The following is a 23713-nucleotide window of genomic DNA, read 5'->3' as shown; positions in this document are numbered from 1 at the left end:
TGGACTTTAAAACACCAAATCTATCTATCTATTTCCCGACTGCTCGGGATCCCGAAAAGTCGGGAAGTAATTCCTCGAAGTCGGGATTTCCCGATTCGACTTTTCGGGATCCCGCAAAATGTGAATTTTTCTCAAACTTTCGGGAGGGTCTGGAGTGGAGTCCTCGTAGCGTATGGTTAGGAATTATGATAAAATTTATACTTTCAATGAATATTTTGCGAATGTATTTGTTTTATTTTAGTTTGATTTTCGAGAGAGTGGACAGGGAACATCTGCTGCTGTGGGATGGTGTGATGGAAATGGTGCACCTCAGATTCATCATTGATGCCTGTGATGAAGCAATGAATGTACATGATAGGCTTGTTTTTGTTCACCATGTTTACAAAAATACAAATGTTCTGAAACTACTCTTATAGTAGATACTAGATAATGCCATCGCCAATAGTGTTTGACAGGTGTATTTGCCACATATCACGAACACATAGCATATTTAAATTTAATGGATTACGGCATACTTCCAGTGGAACTATTCTTGCGAAGAGTAGGGAAAGAACAGCTGATGGTTGTTTGCATGATCAAAGGTATACATATTTCATTTATCCCTGTGTATTTAAAAAATACCTTCTCAAACGTAACCAAAGATGAAAGCTGCACCTTCGTTTGCAGCAACAGCAATGAGGAAGGTTTTTTTAATGTGTCCTTACCTTTTTAACCTTTTCTGTTTGTCGTGTTCAGGTTCCTTCACAACCTTGTGTTCAGGTTCCTTCACAACCTTGCACTTTTAACTTTACCAAGGGATACTTTACACCCTTTTTTTAACTTTAAGGTAGGGGTTTTACATAAGAGGATTTTTCCTCGTATACTTAGAAGGGTGCAAAATGACAATAAGTGCCGATGCTCCCAAAAATGTTGACTGTAGTCACTCGCACAATAGAATGAGCCACTATGAGAGTTCCAATATATTTATGTAACTTTTTCTAATTTTTGTTCTTTATAAGCTAGAGGTAAAATGTGATTCGTTATTAACGCCTTGCATACAGACATTTTCAATTTCAGAGAATGCATAATTTAAAATGCAGAAGTGACTCCAACATAAAAAGTGTGCTGTTTCCACGGAAAAATTTTATCACAATTTTGAGTAAGGGAAATTTCACACTGGCACGACAGGCGACACGTGTCAGCAGCCTGCGTTAGACTGGTGAAATCCTCAAGCGACAGCTGTTGCCTGTCGCTTCTGTGTGAATTTACATTCACTTTTTAAATGTAGTACCTGCTTGTACATATGTATAGAATTCGAGGTACCAGTTAGATATGCCGGAAACACATTTAACTCGTTTATTTTCAAATAAAATTCATTTCTACTTACCTCATATGCATAGCTGAACATTTTTCAACTTTGGATCACTTTTTTCCATGAAAAAAGCATTATTTTTAACATTATAATTATTTATTGGTCTTTGCTAATTCAGCAGGCAAATCTCGACTCACGTTGTCTATTGTCAGCTGATGTGCAGTGTTTCCAAACTTATGAACCGATAAATGCCGCACAAACTAGTCACAAAAGATTTTTAAGCGAAAATTGATCCACAAACCATTCACGGAAGGTTAGGTTCAGTTAGGTTAGGCAAACAGAAAATTAAATTGGAAAAAAAATCCCGCTCACACGTCATCTTGTAAAACTACCACGTGGTTGCTACACTGACAGGGGTTTACGTAATCGAACGCACGGAACATTTGATTCACGTAGTTGACTGTAATGGTGGCACGAGCTATCGTGCAACGGAGATACATGAATGTCGAAAAATACCTTATTTACAGGCCGAATAAGTTGCACGATTCGAAAAAACACTTTCCCCAGCTTCAAAAAGTCCACAAGAACTAAATTCCATAAGTACTTTCTCGTTTTTTCTCCTGTAAATTTCAAGAAATGTGTTTCCGGTTTATCTAATCATTACCGAATTTGATTTATGGGAAAAAAAAATGGTGTATGATTTAATCGGGGTCCAACTTTCAATTACTGGTTGTTGAAACCTTGTCATCATGTATGCATCTGTTGTAAAGTTGCAGCAAATTGCTGTTGTTAGGAACTCATTAAAAAACATGCTGGGATTCCCGCATCTTATACCCTGTCTTGAAATATGACTTTGCATCATGCATTGCCTGCTTGATTTTTACAATTACCTTGATTTTGCAGTTGATATACCACTTTAAGGACAGACTAGTTGCATTACCCACATATCATGATAAGGGTTGGATTTTCTAATTAATCCCTTCTTCCTATGGTTTTAATTTATTTCCCAATACGAAGTAGACAAATAAACTACACATCACCCCGTAACTGGTTGGATGGTCTCTTACCTTCCAGTAGTTTTCTCACGGTCTGTTATTCCATGAAAAAATTAGATAGAAATATAAATTATTACAACACTACACATTTATTTCCTGCGATGCTATGCACAGCACAGTTTATACAAGATGATCCAGAAAGGATGCCCGATTGCGATTGGCTACTGCAAAGCCAACACTGGTCGGCACATGCTGGCGCCAGTGAAGCATGTGCACGAATAGTGGGAGAATTAGTTGCGATGGAGAATTGGAATGTGCAAAACCGTGTTCGCGCGGTGGGGCTGTTTATTGAATGCAAGTCCATTGTAGCAATCCAACGAGCTTTCTGCCGACTAGACCAACTCTGCGTTGGACACGCACTGGATATCCACACCATTCGGTGCTGGGTAGCGAAGTGGTGCAAGGAGGGTTCAGTACGAAATAGCACGTTTCCTGGCCGACCCCGAGCCGTAAGAACACAGGAAAACATTGACCGTGTATGGGCTGACATCCAGAGAAGTCCACGAAGATCAGTGCACCACAGATCGCAAGCACTGCATGTGAGCACTATGTGACCATGCTCCAAGACTTTCTCGTGCCGGCGCTCAAACACCTTCCTCAGATCACATGGTTCCAACAGGACGGTGCAACGGCACACACATCCCGTGTTTCCATGGCCAAATTGCGCAACCTCTTTCCGGGCTGCCTCATCTCCCGATGTGTTGACGTGGCTTGGCCGGATCTGATGGCAGCCAATTTTTTCTTGTGGGGATACTTGAAGTCCTGGGTCTATGAAACCCATTCAGCAACGATCCAGGATCTGGAGGTTAACACATTCGGGTCTGGCCTCATAATACAGCATTGTTACCTCTGGTCTGCGGTTTTTGGTTGTTTTTAAAAAAATCATAGAAAAAATATTTTTAATTTGTTTTTATTTACCACATATTTCTTAAATCTACAATACTTCCTCTTTTCAATGAACAAAAATTCATTAAATTTTATTTTCATTTTTAGACGTTTTTTAATATTTTTTTCAGCAATGTTTTGTGAAGAAGAAGAAAGTAGAACATTGTTACAAATGTTAATATAGCAATATTTGAAGTTCGTAATCTGGAAATTTCAATAATTAACTACATAAACTATCAATACATCTTTTGAATCTTGCATTAGAATACTTTTTATGTGCACATAACCAAAACGTAATTACAAATTACAAGTAATTATCTCTTGTATGAAAAAGTGGCTGCAGGACAGGACCAGACGATGTATCAGTTGGTTCTGCGTCATCTGTAAAAATAAATAAATAAATAAAATAAATAAATTAAATAAATTTTCATTTTACATACACTACACAAAATAATAAATGGAAAATCTAAAAATACATCAGTGCATGTAGGAGAATCAAGCAAGAGGCAAGATGAATAGACCCAAAAAAATTACCACTTCTCACTTCATTCATAAAATACTAGAGTTTGCAACACTGTTTATATTGTCGACAATAATTATTACGAATATAACCTACCTTCCAAATCTTCAAATTCATCTGCATCATCAAAATCGTCGCTAACTTCAAACTCTGAGGCGGAATCCTCTGTGCAGTCTGGATCTAACGATGCCATTCTAAACAATGCACAGTACATCAACCCGACAACAAACAGTCACAGGTGCGAGATAAAAATAGCACATGAGTCACCTAGCGGTTGGAATTTCAACAGAGGGGCTTGAATGAACACGCGCATGAGACGAAGTACGAGCATAGCCCGTCATTCAATCAGCAAAGTGATTGCATATTGCAGGATGGGCTATGCCCGTCGTTCGTCCACATTGACTTTAAGTGCACTGCGGGCTATGCCTCTGTTCCTGTTACTATGCTGGAGCTGGAGAATATATTGTGGCGTAGCTTCGTGGCTCGGCTGCATGAGTGCTCCAACAACGGTGGTGCCCACCTGAGTGATGTGATATTCAAAACCTAAGTGATGAGTGATGTGACATTCAACACCTGATTGACATATCTTGCGTCAAACTCCCATGTCTGTGTCACACATCTGTCTTTGTAGCTTGCAATTATTTGCATAAATACAGTGATGATCACCAATTAATATCGGGCATCCTTTCTGAATCACCCTTTATATTAAATAAACCCATGTGGATGTGCAGGTCAAAATAGTATTCATGTGCTTCCATGCAAATAAGTATCAGTATCTGTAGGAAATTGAGGCACGTGGACTATATACATAAAACAAAGCAGCCAAACATATATTGCTTTTATTCTTTTTCCTACTTCAACTGCCATGTGTGGTCCTCAATTCTGATTAGTAGTTCTATGGTGTTAAGGATGAATTCAAGGACGTTTTCTAATTCTCTCATTAACTGAAGACTAGAAAGCTCTTACATGAACTGGGAGCTAAAAGCCCTAAACCTTACCCACCTAACCTAACAATTAAAACAATTTAGCAATGAAATATCCTTTCGCACCTCATGTACATGAAGCACATGACAGCAGTAGTCCATATCCAAGATGGCTGCTCACAAACAAAGAATCGTAGGAGTATACAGAAGAGAAAAAACACTCTCCAGAAAAAGTGCAGTAATTTATCACTTCAACTGAAGTATGTGTTAACAGACATAATTAGAAATCGAATATATAAAAAAATGTCTGTGCATCATGATGATAAATTACAAATTAAACAATTAGAACTTAGGCCACTATTTCCTTACTCCCGTCTCCTTTTTGTGCACACTAGCATTTTTTACACTGAAGAAATATATGATGCAGGCAACTTAGGTAAATTTGATTTGATTATTTTTTAATTTACAAACTTCCTTGTTCATTTTAAACCCCAAAACCACAATTCCAGCAGCCATTGACATACCCAAAAGGGGAGTGAGGACTGATGGGGCTACAGCTTTCCCCAAAATTTTCAAAATCAAATGAAAGCATTAAAGAAGTCATGAAAATCATGTGCAAACTTCCTTGATATGACTCCACCCTTCCAATAACCATTTTTGTCTTTGAATAACTTTTAGAAGTGAAGGTTTAAATTATAATTGGAGCTCATTTTAAGGGAAGTAAATCTAATGAAAAACACCAGAGTATCACCAAAATTGATGCATGGCAGTGTATTCTATGATCCAAGCAAAGATTTAATGTCACTGGAGTGGTAAACATCATTGTTACATTGTAACAGTGTGGGACATATAGTGTTGATACAGTTGAGTGAGTTCGGACAAATATAGTTTACTTAATATTGAAAGGAGAATGCATCATTGTTGATGTTTACAATACAATACAATACAATAGTGGCTTTAGCATGAGAACAAAGGACTGAATGAATTTTGTTTCTTCAGTGGATAGCATATGGGACATGAAGGAGTGTTTTTTCCAAGATATACTGTACTTGCCATCCTTCTAAATTTTTATTCCCCTCATCCCCCTTATCAATTGATTTCTCACTGATCACTGTTGTGAGCTTTGCCGGCATCTGTCATTAGAATTTTCAAATTCTAAAAGTAAGTGTAGATCAACTTTGTTGTCCATAGTTTCTTCTAGCCTCTTGCCGATTCTTTTATCTCTATTAGACATTTATCTGTTTTCACAAACTACATGCGTAAATCTCTACTGTAAAAGACACTCATATATAAATTGAAAATTCACATTTCAACATGGAATTTATAACTAGACACAAGCAGTAGTTAAAAAATGATGGCTTTTTTGAATGGATGGTTTTGCCCAAGTGTTAACTTCATAAACTTCATATTTCAGTAGGCTTATTAAATATATCTACAAAACATATAAACACTCGCATCATAGGCATAACTAGCAGGGGGTCTGGACCCCCCAACCTGACCTGCACCCAAACCCCCACGGAAGGTTTGAACCCCCCTGCATTCAAAGTTGGGTGGTCCAAATGATCAATGCATCTGATCAATGATTACGAGTCAAATTCGTTGCTACTACGAAAAACTGATACAAAGAATCAGTCATTTGGGAAATGATTCTTAATTCAATCTTTCTATGTGAAACACAGTTCGCCTGGAAGTAATTCTCTGTTGCAGGGCCAAGTACATTCACTCCTGTTCTGCCAAGTGCTAAGACAATGCATCCACATTTTGTCTGTCATTATTCAGGAACAGAGCAGTTCCCGATTTCTTTCGTCAGTGTGCTCATCTCTCTACAGGGACCTCCGTGGATAAAGGTGCTGGCCATGCGGAAAGCTGCACGTGGGTCAAATTTCTTGGAATTTCAGGTGCCTCAGCTAATGTCCACTCCACTTTGCAAATTTAGACTTGGTCAGAGAACACAATCATTATTCAGAGTAGAACAGCCTGCAAGGAGTAGGTATGTTTTAACAGCAGAGAACATAATGGGACATTGGCATTCTTTTTCAATGGAATACCTTTACCGAAAGTATATGGTTCCGAAAGTACCATATATACCCGGTGTGCTGGTTAATAATTCTTAATTGATCCGAAAGAAAACAAGTGTATCTGGGGAGAAAGGTAACAAATGCTTTATTCGAAGTATACGCCATCGCTAGCTATACATTGTGCCCATGTGTCTATCAAATTGTGGATGCCCTTCCATAAAAATCATTTACATTTTGAGGTGATCCAGTCAGCAAGCCATTGTCTGGTGAGTATGGCGGGTGGGGCAAGAATTCCCAGCCAAGTGCAGAAATGGTGTCTCTGACTCCTTTCGCTGTGTGTGATGTGGCATTGTCATGCTGCAAAATCACTTTTCTGTGTCTTGTCACCCAATCTGGGTGCTTTTCAATCAATGCATGGTTCAAATTGATGAGTTGTTGACAGTAGCAAATGGCATTCACTGTTTCACCCGGTTTCAGAAGCTCATGGTACACCACACCCTTCTGATCCCACCAAGTACACAGCATTGTCTTCCTTCCGAAGGGATTCTGTTTTGCGGTCGATGTTGAAGGTTGTCCTGGGTCAACCCATAACATTTTGCATTTTGGGTTCTTTAAGTAGATCCATTTTTCGTCCCCAGTCACTATCCGATGCAAGAAAGACTTTCATGCCGAGAAAGCAACACTTCACACACCGTTTTTCACTTTTCCATTTGTCTGTCGTTCAGATGATGTGGGACCCATTTTCCTGTCTTCTGGATCTTTCCCATGGCATGAAGACGAACAGATATGGTTTGGCGACCAACATTTAACTCTCTGCCAGTTGTTGTTGCGTTTGCGCATCGTCTTCATCCAACAGTGCTTGCAATTTGGTGTATTGGAATTTTTTCGGCTGGCTCGGGCAATCTTTGTCTTTCAAGTCGAAATCACCACTTTTGAATCATCGAAAACAACGCTCAGACGCATCTTGCATTAGGACATTGTTACCGTACGTTTCCACAAGGATACGATGGCTTTCACTCGCGTTTTTCTTTTGATTGAACAAGAAAAGCAGGACATGCCGCACTGTGCACCAACCCTTGCTTCCAGCACCATCCAGTGACGAAATTAAGAATTATTAACCGGCACACCTAGTATCAAAAGCGAAGTCGCTCTGGAAGACCATTCTACTGAAGTCTGTCGCCCTGATTAAGAATCCATTCACTGGTAAGTTTTACTAGTCTATTTTTTAATTTACGATATTATCTGTTCTCAATGGACATATTGTGTCTTGAGACTAGTAGCGGAATAACCAATTTTCCCGAAGGAAGATGGAGTGGATAACCATCTCTTTAATTCCTTAGTTTTTTTTTTAAATGTCAGAGGGAGATGTCGTCATTTATTCTTATGTTCCTAGAGATTAATTGTTAGTTGGGGGAAGAGTGATCAACTGATCATTGAAAGGAATTTAAAGTTGCAAGGGGTGAAGAACACTATCATACAGCTTCTGATGCAACATAATTTTTTCGTATCAAATGTTGTGTTTCAGTTTGTGAAAATTGTGTAAGTAAGAGCTCTAATACAAGGAGAGAGAAATGTGGTTGGAAATGACACATAAGTGTAGAAAGTGTCTACCAGAAAAAAAACACCATATTCACATTCCCTAGCCAACCTACGTGTTGGGGTGTTTAGCATATCACACTATAATGCCAGGGGTTAGAACCCCAGCCTGGGCATGAGTGTTCTTTGTAAGTGTCCCTTCATCAATTTCATAATACCATCACCCATCCTCATCATCACATTGATTAGTCAAAAGTGGCAGAAAAGCGACATAAAATAACATAATTCAATCAGTTAGTTACATCTTTTACAGGAATATACACTGTAGATCAGGTTTCGTCAAGTCCCTGTGTACAAAGTTGTCTTTAAAACTGATTTTTGTCATTTTATTGTTTCTTGCTCGAAATACAATCTTCTTAGTCTTATGTAGCTGACAGTACCATGCACAAGTAATTTCATTTTCTTGTAAATCAAGGGCACATGTGATTCACAACAAATTTCGTGGGACCCCAAATTCTCTAGAGCCTCGCATCCATTCAGTACTTGGGCCTCCCGATGGTACAGTGGTAGTGTTGTCACCTTGTAATCAAGGTGTCCCGGGTTCAATATCCGGTGGAGGCACATAGTGGTTCGGATTCCACTTTAAACTGTAGGTCCAGTCCTGATTAGCCTTACTGTGCATAAAGTGGACTTAAAACACCAAATCAATCAATCAATCAACCATTCATGAAATATAAATCTCTCCACACCACCAAGTGTATTATCCAAAGTCTTGTTTCAGCAGGTTATAATATAAACAGGGTGTCTACCAGTCAAGAAAGTCATGATTGTCAAGAAAACTTAATTAACAAGTAATTCAAGAAGTCAATAAAAAGTCAAGAAATTATATTTGTGGTGAAGATTTTTTGCTATCACAGTGTCTGATGGATGTAGTTTATTTTACTTTACTTTTCTGCCTCTTGGCTAATCGTAAAGATGAGGATGAATGAAGGGACAATCACAAATACATAGGGACGAGAACAGGAACCTCACATAGATTATACTGGCTGTGAGTCCAGACGCCAGAGCCTCGCTAGTCTGCCAAATGCAGTCCAGGGTGCATTAATAGATAAAACAAGTCTCTTGTTAAATAGAGTTTCTGTTTTTGCCTTTTGGTAGGGGTTTTTCATTAAATATATATTTTTTATAGAATTATAGAGAGAGGTATAGTTAGGGCAGGAAGCAGATGCTAAGGTAAACAGGCCACTGAAGGAGGAAAACAAAGTTTGTAAAGGGTGAAGGTCACGAGACACTGTGAAAATGTGAAATAAAAGTACTTGCGCTTTGTTTAATTAATACTATATATTTTCAGTTTGCAAAGAAATAATTCAAAAGATTTTCTTGCTCACTTCGCTCGCAGTCAAGCAATTTACTTAAGTTTAAGAGTCACATCAAAACTATACTTATTATTAATAGTGTATTAATACACCTTCTTTGCTATAGCTAAGAAACAACAGATTGTTACTGTAGAGGAACGAGTGGTACTCAAGGGAAAATTCATAATAATTTATGAATGCCTGCCTTATGGGACCAGAGTTATTATTTGCATGCAAATATTCAAGAGAAGTGTAACTTAAGAGAATAACATTTTCCTCAAACATGGGGTGGGGGCTCCAAGATCTATTTTCACCTTGAGTGCAGAAATCACTAGGTAGGGATCTGATATACACATGCCAATTTCACAACTTCCCTATCAAATGAAGTCATTTCAAAAATTTGTATTTAGTGCAGCTACATACAAACACATTCACACACATGTTACACACACACACACACACATATACATAGGCCTACATGCAATGTATGCTTTTCTTCGATCAACATCGTCTATACTAAGTAATATAATGCAGTTATTAACTGTGTCAGTGATTTCAATATTTTAGTGTAGTATATTTATTTTTGAAGAAAACTCTTTAAGATTTGCCAAATATCTGACTGTTGTATTGATGATTGTATGTGTAAATGCTTTTGCTTATTTTTCTTTGCGCAGGAAGAAATGGAAAGGTGTTGTTGGTTTGGAAGTTCATGCACAGATTGCATCAGTGTCCAAGTTATTTTCTGGAGCTGGCACACAATTTGGAAGGTCAATTAACTCCTGTGTTTCTTTCTTTGATGCTGCAATTCCAGGGACTCTGCCAGTGAGTGCATATTGATGTATAATTTCTTAAATTAATACAAGTTTACTAAAAACTGGGCAATAACTCGATGCTTCATTAATCGAACATTTGCAAGTAAGTTTCACGGAAATCATTTTAGTACTCATATACGTATTCTAATTATCTACTGCGTTTGTTATTCCCTTTAACATGAATCCCATTAACTTTCAATGGAATCATTACAACCCAGAAGTGTCCGTGACTTTACCATTGCAACTTAAATGTGAAACAAGCAGTCGTTTTTTTTATTATTTTTGATGACTATTTTTATTATTATCTTAAAAAAAAATCATAGATCTCAATTATCATCAGACAATTCAAAATCATCATCTCTTTTGCAGATTCTTGATTTCTTCCATTACTTTAAATTTAAAGACGGTGGCTTACCCCACTTGTGGAAAAGATAACTAGAGTGGGTCTGTGTTTCCATGCTCATTATTTAATTTCTTCCAGTGTCCTTCTGCAAATGAAAGAAGCTTCCTTGACATTGAAATCTTTGTTTCCCGTCACTCTTTTTAAAACCCTTCTCTTTTTAATCATATGCCTCTCCTTGATGATGTGAGCTGACTAACCTGTTCCTTGGTTAAAATTATAATTTACAGTATCTAAATCATATTCATGCCATCTTATTGCAATTTTTCTTGATGTTTGTCCTTCATAATCTTCTGAACATTAACAAGTTATATATTCCTGTGGATTCCACATCTGGTACAGATTTTCTCATTTTGTATTTATTCAGTGAGAAGTGCAGTATCATAATGGAATGTCATTACATTTCAGGTTCTTAACAGGAAATGCGTAGAAGCTGGGGTGCTAACAGCACTTGCACTGTCTTGCAAACTGAACCATGTGTCTATGTTTGATAGGAAGCATTACTTCTATGCAGATCTGCCAGTAAGTATTGTTAATTGTTACATGATTATGTAATGAACTTTCCTTGCAGATATAATAGAAATAAGAAATATATCTTTTGTAAGTTTATTTATGCCACACAAATCCAATGTAGAATTAAGCAACTTTCTATCATTATATATGTATATCTTGTGTCAGGGTTGAGAGACGGTACATAAATAGAATAATAAATTAAGAGGAATGCACATTTAAAATGTAGATTTTTGAGGCTGCACTTAGTCTGTGTCTTTGTAAGTTTTTACATATATTACATTTTTTTATGTAGTTTACAGGTTTTCTACATATTTCACCCACTTTACAAGTAGAAAAATTACATGTGAAAAGGGTTAGAATTTTTCACTTGACTAAATTGCATTGTAATCATACTCTTAAAATTCAATAAAAGTATCTATTTTAAAATTTCTCATGTCTTGCTTGTTTAACATACATAGAACTTGAAAGTAGGAAAAAGAAAATTGTTAAACATATAATAATCCTGTTTCTTTCTCAAGTTCTAACTTGCTGGGCCAATGCACCCCCCCCCCCCCAGTAAAGTAAAGCGCTGCTTTTGAGTGGATTCGGAACACTAGGAAAGTATGGAGGAGACTGACTAACTAACTAACTAACTCTCTAGCCTTCCTAAACCCGAAGGTTCATTGCTGCAGCAACTATATACAGGGTGATTCAAAAGTCGCGCGACATAGGACAACTCCGTTATTTGTGCAGATACCGAAAAAACGATAGAGGGCATAAGTGTAGGAAATACATTGTTGGAAATCATGAGCGTAATTGTTACGACAGCAGATGGACCATTTATTAGTCTGCTTGAAATCACAAACAAAACAAAACAAAATGACTGTCAAAATGGCAAACGGAAAGAAACACAAACAAATCAATGTCATAGCCGTACTCCATTTACGACCGAACAACAAAATTGACAATCGCAATAGCAATAGCAACCGCACGGAGTGGCAAACTGATACAAAGGAATGACCTGAACTGACATGTCCAGCAGCTGCACTGCTGGGACACTACCGGAGGAATTGTTCAAATTGATTGCCATCCCGTGGACGGCACATCTGAATACGGTTCACAGAACTCTTGCGCACATTACGTAACACCATAGGTGTTATTGCTGCACAGGCTCCTCTGATGTTTTCCTGAAGTTCCTGCAGTGTTCGGGGCCTGTTTCTGTACAAGACAGATTTGAGATGGCCCCAGAGGAAAAAAATCAAGTGGTGTCAAATCTGGCGACCTAGGCGGTCATGATTTCAAACATATGTCCAACAATTTTGCCCTCTATTGTTTTTTCGGTATCTGCACTAATAACAGAGTTGTTCTATGTCACGCGACTTTTGAATCACCCTGTATAAAGCATAAAGTATGGAGGACAAATTATTAAAAATGGAAATGGACAGATAATCATAGGTTTTTGCATACAGAACTCAATGCTGATAGAAAACTCCTTCTACAAACATAAAACAATACATCAAATAACGTTTGAAGGCAAGGGAAGAAATGCCAAAAGCATCATAGATTATGTAATATACCCACAACAAATAAGACAACATATCCGAGACATAAAAGTAATAAGAAGAGCAGAACTTGGAACAGACCACAGGCTGCTGGTAGCAGAAACACGGTTTTCCACAGGGATGAAGAAGGAAAATAAAAAGACCTATTACAAAATAAAAACGGAAGAGTTGAAAAAAGAAGAGAAAGAAACCAGAATACCAGAATAAAGTAGGAGAACAACTAAACCAAGAAACAAGATGTAGAAGAAATGTGTCAAAAATCAAAGATATAATTACTCAAGTCAACGGAAGAGGTATGTGGGGAAAAAAAGAGTAAATACAGGAAGGAAAAGAACCAGATGGTGGAATGGAGAGGTGAAAAAGGCAGTACAGGAGAAGAAAAAAAGCATGGAAGAAATATATTAATACAAGAAGAGATGAAGACCAATTAGATTATCTAGAAAGAAGAAACACAGCTAAAAGAATAGTGAGAGAAGCAAAGAGGAAAACATGGGAAGAATTTGGAGAACAAGTGGAACCACAATACAAAGAGAATAAGAATGGATTTTGGTGCATAATAAAATGAATAAGAATAAAAGGTGGAAGAAGAATAAGAAGTGTAAGAAACAAAGCAAATATTGAAAATGTGTTGGAAACATGGAAAGAATATGTTGAAAGTAAATATGAAAAGGAAGACATATGAACAGCAGATGGGAGGATTGGAAAACATAATAGACAAAAACAGGAAGAAGTATAAGAAGAATACAAGAGCAGGATGAGGAAGAGGATGGGAATGAGATAGGAGAGCTAGTAAAGGAAGAAATGGGAAATAGCTCCAGAATATATAAAATATGGAAGAAATACACTCTTGGAAGCAATGACTAAACTGTATCAGAAGATCTGGAGAGAAGCGAAATTACCAGTAGAATGGGAAAATAACATTATTATACCACTGTATAAGAAAGGAGACTCAACCAACTGTGAGAAGTATCGTGCAAAGGTCCATTGTTAATAACCATTAACCTCAAGGTTGGAAGCCAATTTGCAAATTACTGATAAATAATACATTTCTGCAGACTGTCATAGGCTGCAATTTTCAGACTACATTTTTTGTCCTATTTTGCATACCATGCTTTGCTATGGTGACTTTTCGCCAGCTGAATACTGTTGTTTTGTATCTCCAATTTTCATCTGAAATCAGTTGTTGTCAAGTTCTGTACATATTAATGCATCATGTTTTGAAGCAACGTATCTAGATGTCAAGTCATGCGAATTATCAACAGTAAAAAAAAAATGTTTGCACAAATCTTGTAGTGTATTTAAAATCCACAAAAATCAAACTTCAATTAGCTCTCCTGAAAAGTTAGTTCAGATGGACATGTGACAACACAGTATTCAGCCAGCGATTTCTTGTGTTCACAAGAAACTTTACTGAAGCTGGTTTTTCCATGGCAGGTCATAGGATATTACTTTCAATGATGGGCATAGTTTTTCCCTCTAAGCTCCTTTTTTCCCAATTTTGTGTCCTGTAATATCCTAATTTCAGTTAACCTACTGTACAGATAGCAACGTTTATTCAATAAAGCAGTTAATCTAAAGGAACAAGGAACTGACAATTTTCTTAGCAGTTAATTTCATGTTTATTGTACACAGAAAAGTAGTATATAAATGAAAAGCAAATAGAATTCTGAGATATGTTACTAATTCCAGACTGGGTATCAGATAACGCAACAGCGAATGCCTCTTGCTCACCACGGCAAATTGGATTTCTTGGTCTTTAATCCAGAGACAAATATCAAACCATACAGGAAAACCTCTAAGATCGTTCAAGTTCAACTGGAACAAGACAGTGGCAAGTCATTGCATGATGAAGTTGAGAATAGGTGAGTGTTCCTATAACAAATGTTTTTACTTATGCAATGTGTCCAGGAAGTGCATACCCCTACCTAAAACCTTATGAGTTAATTTAAAGTACAGTGTAGTGATGAACTCACTGGGTTAGTGATCCAAGGGGTCCGTGTGTGCTCCATCATGTTGAACACACAGATTGATGTACTACCAAGTTCTTTCTGACATCCTTTCAAGCATTTCATAGTGTGAAATACATGTGTGACATATTGGAAGGCCTCCCATACATACTACACATTGAAGTTGGTTTTTTTAGCACATCCTAATTGTCTGTCCTGCACGTGGATGTTCACGAATTCATGCACTTGCCACCAACCAATCCTCAACAGGAACACAACAAATGTTGAAATTAGCTATTTGCAAGATTACTATTTCTCGTCTTTCCATTCCATTTTCTTTGTGGGGGATAAAAACATCCCTGGCAGGGATAGAAAAAAACCTTTTGCCAGGATAACTCTTTTTGTGGAGGGAATCCCCAGCACCCTACGTTAATTTGCACACTGGTACCTTATACCTTCGTGCAATAAGCGTTTGATTTCTGCCAAGCCAAGACATTTGGCAAATGGAGAACAATGCTTTTGGTCTTGATTTGTCATTTACTACTCTTAAATCATTCTCTCGTCTTAAGTGAGAACAATTTCTGGTTGCAGTTGAAGATTAGAAGATGTACTTTGCTTAAGGACCACCTTGAAATAGTCCAGAACTTCATTACACACAGGCTTGTCAAAAAATTACTGAAGGAGTGTAGCCAGTAGCATTTGTTATATCGAATTTTTAACCAAAGATCAAGTTCATTCAAATATTTTATAACATCACATGCTGAGCAGAATATGTTTGGTATTCATGGTAGCAGAACAGTCATAGAGATCAAACTGTTTCTTGGTTATTGTATTACTGATGTGATGAAAAGCAGTTGTGGTTGATTGATTAATTGATTGAGTTGTAGTTTTAAGTCCACTCTATGCATAGTAAAGCTAATTGGGACTGGGCCTACAGTTAGTTTAAAGTGGAATCCGAACCACTATGTGCCTCCACCAGGTATAAAATGACACTACCACTGCACCATCGGGGAGCCTGTAAATCAATTGTGAAGATTAATGCTATCCCTTTCGTGTCAAACCAGTGGAGGTGCATAGTGGTTTGGATCCCACTTTAAACTAATTGTAGGTCCAGTCCCTATTAGCCTTACTCTGGACTTAAAACACCAACTAAATCAATCAATGAATCAAACCTTTCGTGTCAAGGCAATTTTTCCATAATAATGAAGTACATTGGGTTTCCCTGACAAGATGATGGGGTGCAAGGTGCCAGAAGTCAACTTTACTTCTGTGTAGTGCATCCTGGTAGCTCCCGTCTTATAGGCCAATGAGGTCCTGGTGCTTGAACCTGCAGCCAGTATAGTCCTCTGTGCTTTATTATAGGTGGTGAAATTTTAATCCTCTGTTATTTTATTGCTTTCAGTGTAGGTAAGAACTTTTGTCTCCACATAATGAGTTTTACTTAACAAGATTTGTTTCACTTAAGACCTGCTTTTCATGTACAGTGGACTCTTTTTAATTCGAACTCCAAGGGGCTACAAAAAAGTTCGAATTATCCAAAATTCGAATTAACCAGAATATAATTTAAAAAAAAAAAACCAATGAAATAATACACTGTATTAAACAGAAAACTGCATTAATACGCAAACAGTACACCTTACCTTACAACTGCTATGTTTTATCCATATCTCCATCCAGGAACAGTACACTACACTACATTACACTACACTACACTGTATTAACTAAGTAAAATGTAACATAGGGTAATTGCAGTTAAATTAACAATACACATGCTGTATTTCATATGAAACATAAAATCACTACCAGAAGTACTGACGAATCCAGTTTTCACTTGAAGAATTTTGTTTCTGAGAGGGTGAAGGTCACATTCCTACAAACAAAAGCTCGGGGGGATTCCCCCTGCCCTCTCTTATCTGCCGTCGGCACATCTGTTAACCATAAAAACAACCTTTTCAAGAAGAAGGGGGACGAGTCATCTGTTGGAATTTCTTATGTAGCAACCACTTTGGTCTTTCTTGGAAAGATTTATGTTAAATTATTGGAAACCTGACTTCGAATTATCCAAATTTAAGCATCAAAATTCACATTTTTAACATTGTTTTAGATAGGGGTTTCAAGGGGAATGTGCTTTTGTTCGAATTATCCAAGTTCGAATTAAAGAGAGCGCACTGTAGTTATTTAAAATTACTTGTCTTGATGTAACTTTGATGGGTGCCAAATAGCTTTTGTGCTGAGTCATCCAACATTTCAACAGAAGCTAGTAGATTTGACATTCAAAAATTGTATTATTGTGCAGTTTAGTTTCATAATTTTTTGTATTATAGATGTATGAAATATAATTAACCATACACCTTAAACTGCACACTCTTGTTAACTTTCAAAGTATTAAATATTATATTATTATATATTTTTTCTTGTCTTCAAAGGAGCCTTGTTGACTTGAATCGAGCAGGAGTACCCCTGATGGAAATAATTTTTGAACCAGATCTGGAGAATGGGGAAGAAGCAGCCTGCTTAGTGAAAGAACTTCTGCTGATTCTACAGAGGCTTGGGACATGCTCATGTAAAATGGAAGGTGATAGCTTTGTCCTCTCTATAATGAGAATTTTAACTTATATTTTACCTTTGCATTTTGATTTATTATAGATTTTACTAACATGTTTAATATTTGCATTCTTGTTGCTCTTCATTAACTCTCTCTTGAGTGTCTTCCTGCCTTTGTATAACATGAGAGTTTTGCTCAAATCAGCAATTTATTATTTTCCTTGCCAAAATTTATATGTATGGATCATTTGCTGAAGGACACATGGTGATGAATTGTTGCACACTGTACAGGGTGAGCCTAAAAGAAATAGACAGATTAAACGCTTTATAAATCGAAAACTGTTTTTTTTTATCAGGAGGCATTTTGTACTGTTTTACAGAGAAAGTGTTCAAATTTACGACCTCCCCTTTTTATTTGTTTTCGTGACGTCAGCATCACGTGAGTGAACTTGACAGTCGAGCAATATTTCCACCAACCAGGTAGAAAATGCTTTCTGTGTGCTTGTGATTTAACACTGTGTCACTACTTCTTGTGGGCTGATGCTATCCCCCCCCCAGTTTAGAAAATCTTCATAAAGCAGCATCTTTCCAGTATAGTTTGCATAAACATCCTCTCTCCATGTTGATCCACATAAGCATATACCCCTCCTATCCCCAAACTCGAACCATGCTTCCCTCCTTCCCCCAGCTGGGAATTCCCACTTCGAGCACTGATCATATTTAAAGATTTAAGGCAGAAATGGGATGTGATATATATAAAACTGTTGGTGTTTCGTGAACATAAAATAAGTACCAGGTTTAGTTACTATTACTCATTAATTGTTCTCACCCCATTAGATATGACGATGTGCATAAGATGATTGTGAAACATAACCAATTTCCGTACATTTTGTGAACAATTTAGCTTTACTATTACTACTACTATTGCTGCTTATACTATACTACTGCTACAACCACTACTACTACTTCTTACTACAACACTACTTATCCCTCCTCTTCCTTCTTCTTCTTCTTCTTTGAAGTACAAAGTGTAAGCCATTATCATATTGGGAATAATATGGTGAGTCATCCTTACTGTGAGAGAGTTATTGACACTTTCATAAAAGTCCAATAATTAGTTGTGATAAAATGATCATTTCAGGAACATTTGTCAACACGAGACTTAATCAGTTCATTTACCATCTTAAATCAAGTGCCAGTTACCAGCACCTAGAAAACATCTCGGCATGACCCCATTTGAAATGGTTTTTCATATTTGTTTTATACTTTTGTTTGCTTCTTTTTGTATTAACAGAGCAAGTGCATGTTTAATGGCAAGGCGATGGTACTTCATACATTCATAATAGCTTGTGCTGTTGTTACTTCCATGTCATATTAAACAAGTTTTTTTTTTTTCCTTCTTTTCTCCAGAGGGTTCCCTTCGAGTGGATGCCAATGTTTCAGTGCATGAAGAAGGGACGCCATTGGGAGTAAGGACTGAAGTGAAGAATTTAAATAGTGTCCGTTCCATTGCTCGATCTATCAACTATGAAATTGAGCGCCAAATTGATGTTCTGGATGCTGGAGGGACAATAGTAAACGAGACAAGGACTTACGATGTGGAAAGCAAGCAGACCGTGCCTATGAGAGACAAAGAGGAGAAACAGGTTAGGTGCAAAAAATGGTTTCTAATTCAACACACACACACACACACACACACAAAACATCATTCTATACTCTGTCCTGGGTATCTCTGTAGTGAGCGAAGAAAAGCATGTCTCTGCACAAGTTGTGACATAAAGCTTGACCAATGAACACATGTGAGGGAAGGGGATTGCATGGAGGTGGGAAATCAACTGTAGCTACCAGCCTTTGCAGCTGCGTGTACTGCTTTGCTTTTTCCCTTTATGTGTGGCCTTGCTTCACATGACATGTGAAAATAATACATGCAATACATATCAGAGATGAACTAATACGAATCTTTGACGGGTACAAGGAGGTTCTGATATATGATCAGTAATCTGATTGATTTGCTTCATTTAACTTTGCTTCATGTGTCACTGTTGGCTGATTTGTGAAGATGGGGATGAGTGATGATATGGTGAAATTGATGAATGGACACTCACAAACATCCATACCCAGGCCAGGATTCGAACTCAGGACCCCTGGCATAGTAGCACGATGTGCTAACCACTCCGCCACGGTGGCTGGCTGATAACAAGTAATGTAAAGGTAAATCTTTATCTTTTACGTTTCAAAATGCAATGGTGAGAAATGGGTGCAGGTGATAGAGCAGGGCCCATACTTGCATGATCTCAAGTTTTTTATGGAGGCAATATGACTAGCACCATGCATCAAACTGCATTTTCCCTCCCCTCAGTTACAGGGGGGCATGTACCTTTCCAAGCAGGCAGGGCACATTTTTCTTTTGGGAGGGGAGGGGCCAGTTAACCTCTATATTTATCTCTAACGTTTTTGAGAAGAGTTCCTTGACATAGAGTAAGTAAATTGTTCGAACAATGGGTCACTATTTGGAATGAAATGTAACAAATTCGGATCAAGATATCTCTTAGTCGCTTTATCTTCGTGTCCCTCGCGTGGCGAGCAACGTGATTGGTGGCCCAGACTTTTGAGTGACAGCACCTAGCAGATGCAGGTTTACCCAATGTCGGGTGTGTTCACTGTTGAAAGTGGCTAAGGTAAAAGTGTTGTTTGAAGCTGCACAATGCCGAGAAGAGGGTGAACTTGTTGTTCTGCAATAAATTGCAAGAACAATGGGAGAAGTAAAGATGAACAAGGAAAATATATAAGTTTCTTTCGCTTCCCAAAAGATAAGTTTGCAACGTCCCACCACAATCTAAACACTTCAATTAGGAGGACGGCAAAAGTCTACCCATAAATGCTAACTTCTTACCAGTCGTTGAACACAGATTCTATATATCTCAGGGCTTGCTGGGTAAAACGTGAACAACAGCTTTATATATATATATATGTTTATTATAAACTTATCGTAAGAAAGTCTGTTAGCACACTAGTCTTTAACCTTTATCACTTAAGTGCATTTACATTTACCATACACGTGCATTCACCACTTCTGGATTCAAAAGGGGGGAAGGGACCATTCAATTTATTCCTCGCAGTGAGGCGCCAGGGGGAGTATAGGGACCTAATTTTATTTAGGGCGCTGTTTGCTGCTGACGTCACGGACTCCCCTGTAAGAGAAAGTAGTATGTGCACGGTACCCCCAACCACAGCTAGGAACTGGCCGTAGCCAGCCGGCACCTCCGACAAGCGGGCGCTGGGTAAAGGATTTAAGGATGCCGCGACACCCCCGGCGTTAGCTAGGAATCGGCAAGCCGACCGGTGTCTCCTGTACAAGGGCGGCAGGTTAGGAAGGAGGTCTAGGTGCTCCTAGTCAAGCCAGGCAGGTAGAACCTGGCACCTAGACCGGGTAGTTAGGTTGCTGCTAGGCTCTTCTTCTTCTTTCTTCCTCCTTCCTTCCTTCTGGGATGGCTGCTAGGCTTCTGGCTGGATGGCCGGTTTTTCCCAAGATGTTTGCCAGTTGACATCCGGGAGCCAACTCCGCTCCGGCCTCGCTGCGCTGGGTTTTATAGTCGCGGTGGCGCATGGGTGGTGAAAATTTTAACTACAAGTGCACGTTGCTAACTCATTTTTTTACATATTGCAAACTTCGTACTGAGGAATATCAAGGTTTTGACATTGAGAAATTACTAGTGGGAAAATCACTAGATGCACGTGACAATATAAACTAAAACTGTGTGCATTCAGACAATACAATTAATAATGAGCCTCGCAGGACTCTGCTATTCTAAACAACACGTTGAACAATGTAAATGACAATAATTGATAACATTAAAAAGAATATAGCGACCATGCAGGGTCTAATAATGAGTGAAGCTCGTAAACGTAGAGGTGGAACCGTTAACGTTTTCAGAATACATTTAAACTAAAAGCGTACGCCTCGCAGGGACATTCCGCTTAACTCTTTCATCCGACTAAAAAGAATATAGCGACCACGCAAGGTCTAATAATAATTAAATGGCGACCAAGCAGGGTCGTTACATATGCCCCTTCCTCGGGCGAAAATTTTGAAGAAATTTAAATCTTACAATTTATGAAAAATTTTTATGAAACATTAATTTAAAATTCAATAGAAAATATGACGGTAATAAGAGTCTGTTTCTTCTACACATTAGTCACTAGGTCATCTTCTTCCCCTACCACTTCTCTTCTTCGCTCCGATGAACACCTGTAGAGGCGAAGGTTGTCGAAGTTGACTCGGTCGATGGGTTGCCTGGTCCTGGGGTGAACTAACATTGCTGTGTTGTTCCGAAGATCAGTGGCTAAATAAGGTCCAATATACACTTCGAAGAGCTTAGCTATTGTTCTATTCTTCCTCGAACTAAGCTTATGATTTCGAACAAGAACCAAGTCGTCTTCGTGCAGCTCGAGCGCATGGCCTTTAGTCTTAAATTTTCGTTTCATATTTCTAGAGCGCTCTTTGGACTTGGCTAGAAATAGCTTTTGATTCCAGTTGGATATTTGCGGGTCTACTTCGTTGATAGGCCAGTTGAAATGATCATGGACTTCGTTAGGAACGGGTCTGTTGAAGAATAATTCTGAAGGAGCATAGCCGGTGGCTTCAGATACCGAATTATTGAGTAGCCAACAGATTTCAGTTAAAAATTTAGACCAACTTTGATGTTCACGATGACAGAACAATCTGAGTAACCTTACAATTTCTTGATTCATCCTTTCGATTGTATTACTGCTTGGGTGGTAGGCGGTCGTGAAGAAATATCTTATGCCTTTCTGGTCAAGGTAGTCCTTCCATAGTCCTGAAGTAAACTGGGTACCCCTGTCTGACAATATGGCCTTAACTTTTGGAAAGTGGGAAAAGTATCCTCTCTCCATTATATTTATTATTTCTCTTGCAGTCCCTCGCCGTAAGGGATAAACTGAGACAAACTTTGTACCAACGTCTATCAGGGACAAGATGTATTGGTATCCCTGAGATGAAGGTAACTTTCCAATTAAATCTATGGACAGCATCTGGTGAGGATCCTTCTGATTTATGTGCAGCTTGTCCTTAAGGATTCCTAGTTTATCCATCTTAGTCTTAGCACATGTGAGGCAATCTCTAACATGCTTAACTACATCTGCCTTCAATTTTGGCCAAAAATAACGAGTCTTAATTCGGTTTAAGGTTTTGGCTAGGCCGAAATGTCCCTGCTCGTCGTGATTTTCTTTCTTAACTTTCTCCTTGAACTTTTCTGGAACACACAACTTCCACGTTACTTCATCTCCAGAACTCTTCCTAAACAAAAGATTACCATACCTTTGGTACAACTTCTTAACTTTTGTTTCTGCAGGCGAATCTTGCTCTTCCTTTTGTTCTAGGATTTTGATGACAGGCCGGCAAAAGTCATCAGCTTCTTGAGCTTCTATCCAACTTTCCACCTCCTCTATTTCATCTCGCTCCTGCCAAATGTAGTTCACATGGAAATTTCTGGTTTCTGGTTCCACATCTTCATCTTCAACTGGATATCTGCTAAGCACGTCAGGTACTAAGTTTTCTTTTCCTTGGATGTAAATAATCTCGAAAGAGTAGGACTGCAATCTGAGGGACCATCTAGTAAGACGGCAATTCCAGTTCTTAGAGTTTTGTAGCCATACTAATCCACGGTGGTCAGTATAAATCTTGAAATGTCTACCCTTCAAATAAATTTCAAACTTATTCACTCCAAATAAGATGGCCAAACATTCAAGCTCATGAATTGAATAATGCCTTTCATTGTTCTTTAATTTTCTACTAGCATACTGAACAACAGCTTTATCTTCTCCTTGCTCTTGAAATAGGATGCACCCTAAACCTTTAGTTGAGGCATCGCTCTGAATACAGAACTCTTTATCTAGATCCGGCTGCACTAATGCTGGAGAACTTACTAATTCTTCTTTTAACTGAGAAAAAGCTTCTTCTTGAGCTGGACTCCAATTCCATTTGGTAGCTTTGGAAAGCAGCTGCACCAGAGGTTCTGTCTTCACAGAGAAGTTCTTTATGAATTTTCTTCTCCAGTTTGCTAGTCCTAAAAATTTTCTAACGTCCTTTTTACTATTAGGGCGAGGGAACCTTAGAATGGCTTCATTCTTCTTTGGATCTACCTTGATCTGATCACCAGAGATTAAATGTCCGAGATACACTAGTTCTCCTTTCACAAAATTACATTTTCTTAATTTCACTTTGAGACCGACTTCTTCCAGTCTGCGAAGAACTTCTTCTATGTGTGTTAAATGAGTTGGAAAATCTGAATCAAAAATAAGGAGATCATCAATATACACTGTTAAATAACTTTCAGTCTCAGGTCCAAACACAC

General features: G+C 38.1%; 1 protein-coding gene across 1 annotated transcript in view; it reads left to right on the top strand.

The window, feature by feature from the left end:
- Positions 1–310: 310 nt before the first annotated feature.
- Positions 311–23713, top strand: part of GatB (glutamyl-tRNA(Gln) amidotransferase subunit B, mitochondrial) — a 47091-nt gene continuing 23688 nt past the window's right edge. The window contains exons 1-6 of the mRNA XM_083126390.1: positions 311–581; positions 10258–10405; positions 11204–11317; positions 14539–14711; positions 17222–17370; positions 18750–18985. Of these exons, the coding sequence (XP_082982516.1) occupies positions 430–581; positions 10258–10405; positions 11204–11317; positions 14539–14711; positions 17222–17370; positions 18750–18985 (972 nt within the window). The 5' untranslated portion in view covers positions 311–429. The remainder of the gene's footprint in view (positions 582–10257; positions 10406–11203; positions 11318–14538; positions 14712–17221; positions 17371–18749; positions 18986–23713) is intronic.

Source organism: Lepisma saccharinum, chromosome 8 (genome assembly GCF_977018435.1).
Source record: "Lepisma saccharinum chromosome 8, izLepSacc3.1, whole genome shotgun sequence".
Taxonomy (NCBI): Eukaryota; Metazoa; Arthropoda; class Insecta; order Zygentoma; family Lepismatidae; genus Lepisma; species Lepisma saccharinum.
The sequence above is the reverse complement of the archived record's forward strand: the minus strand, read 5'-3'. Positions and strand labels throughout refer to the sequence as shown.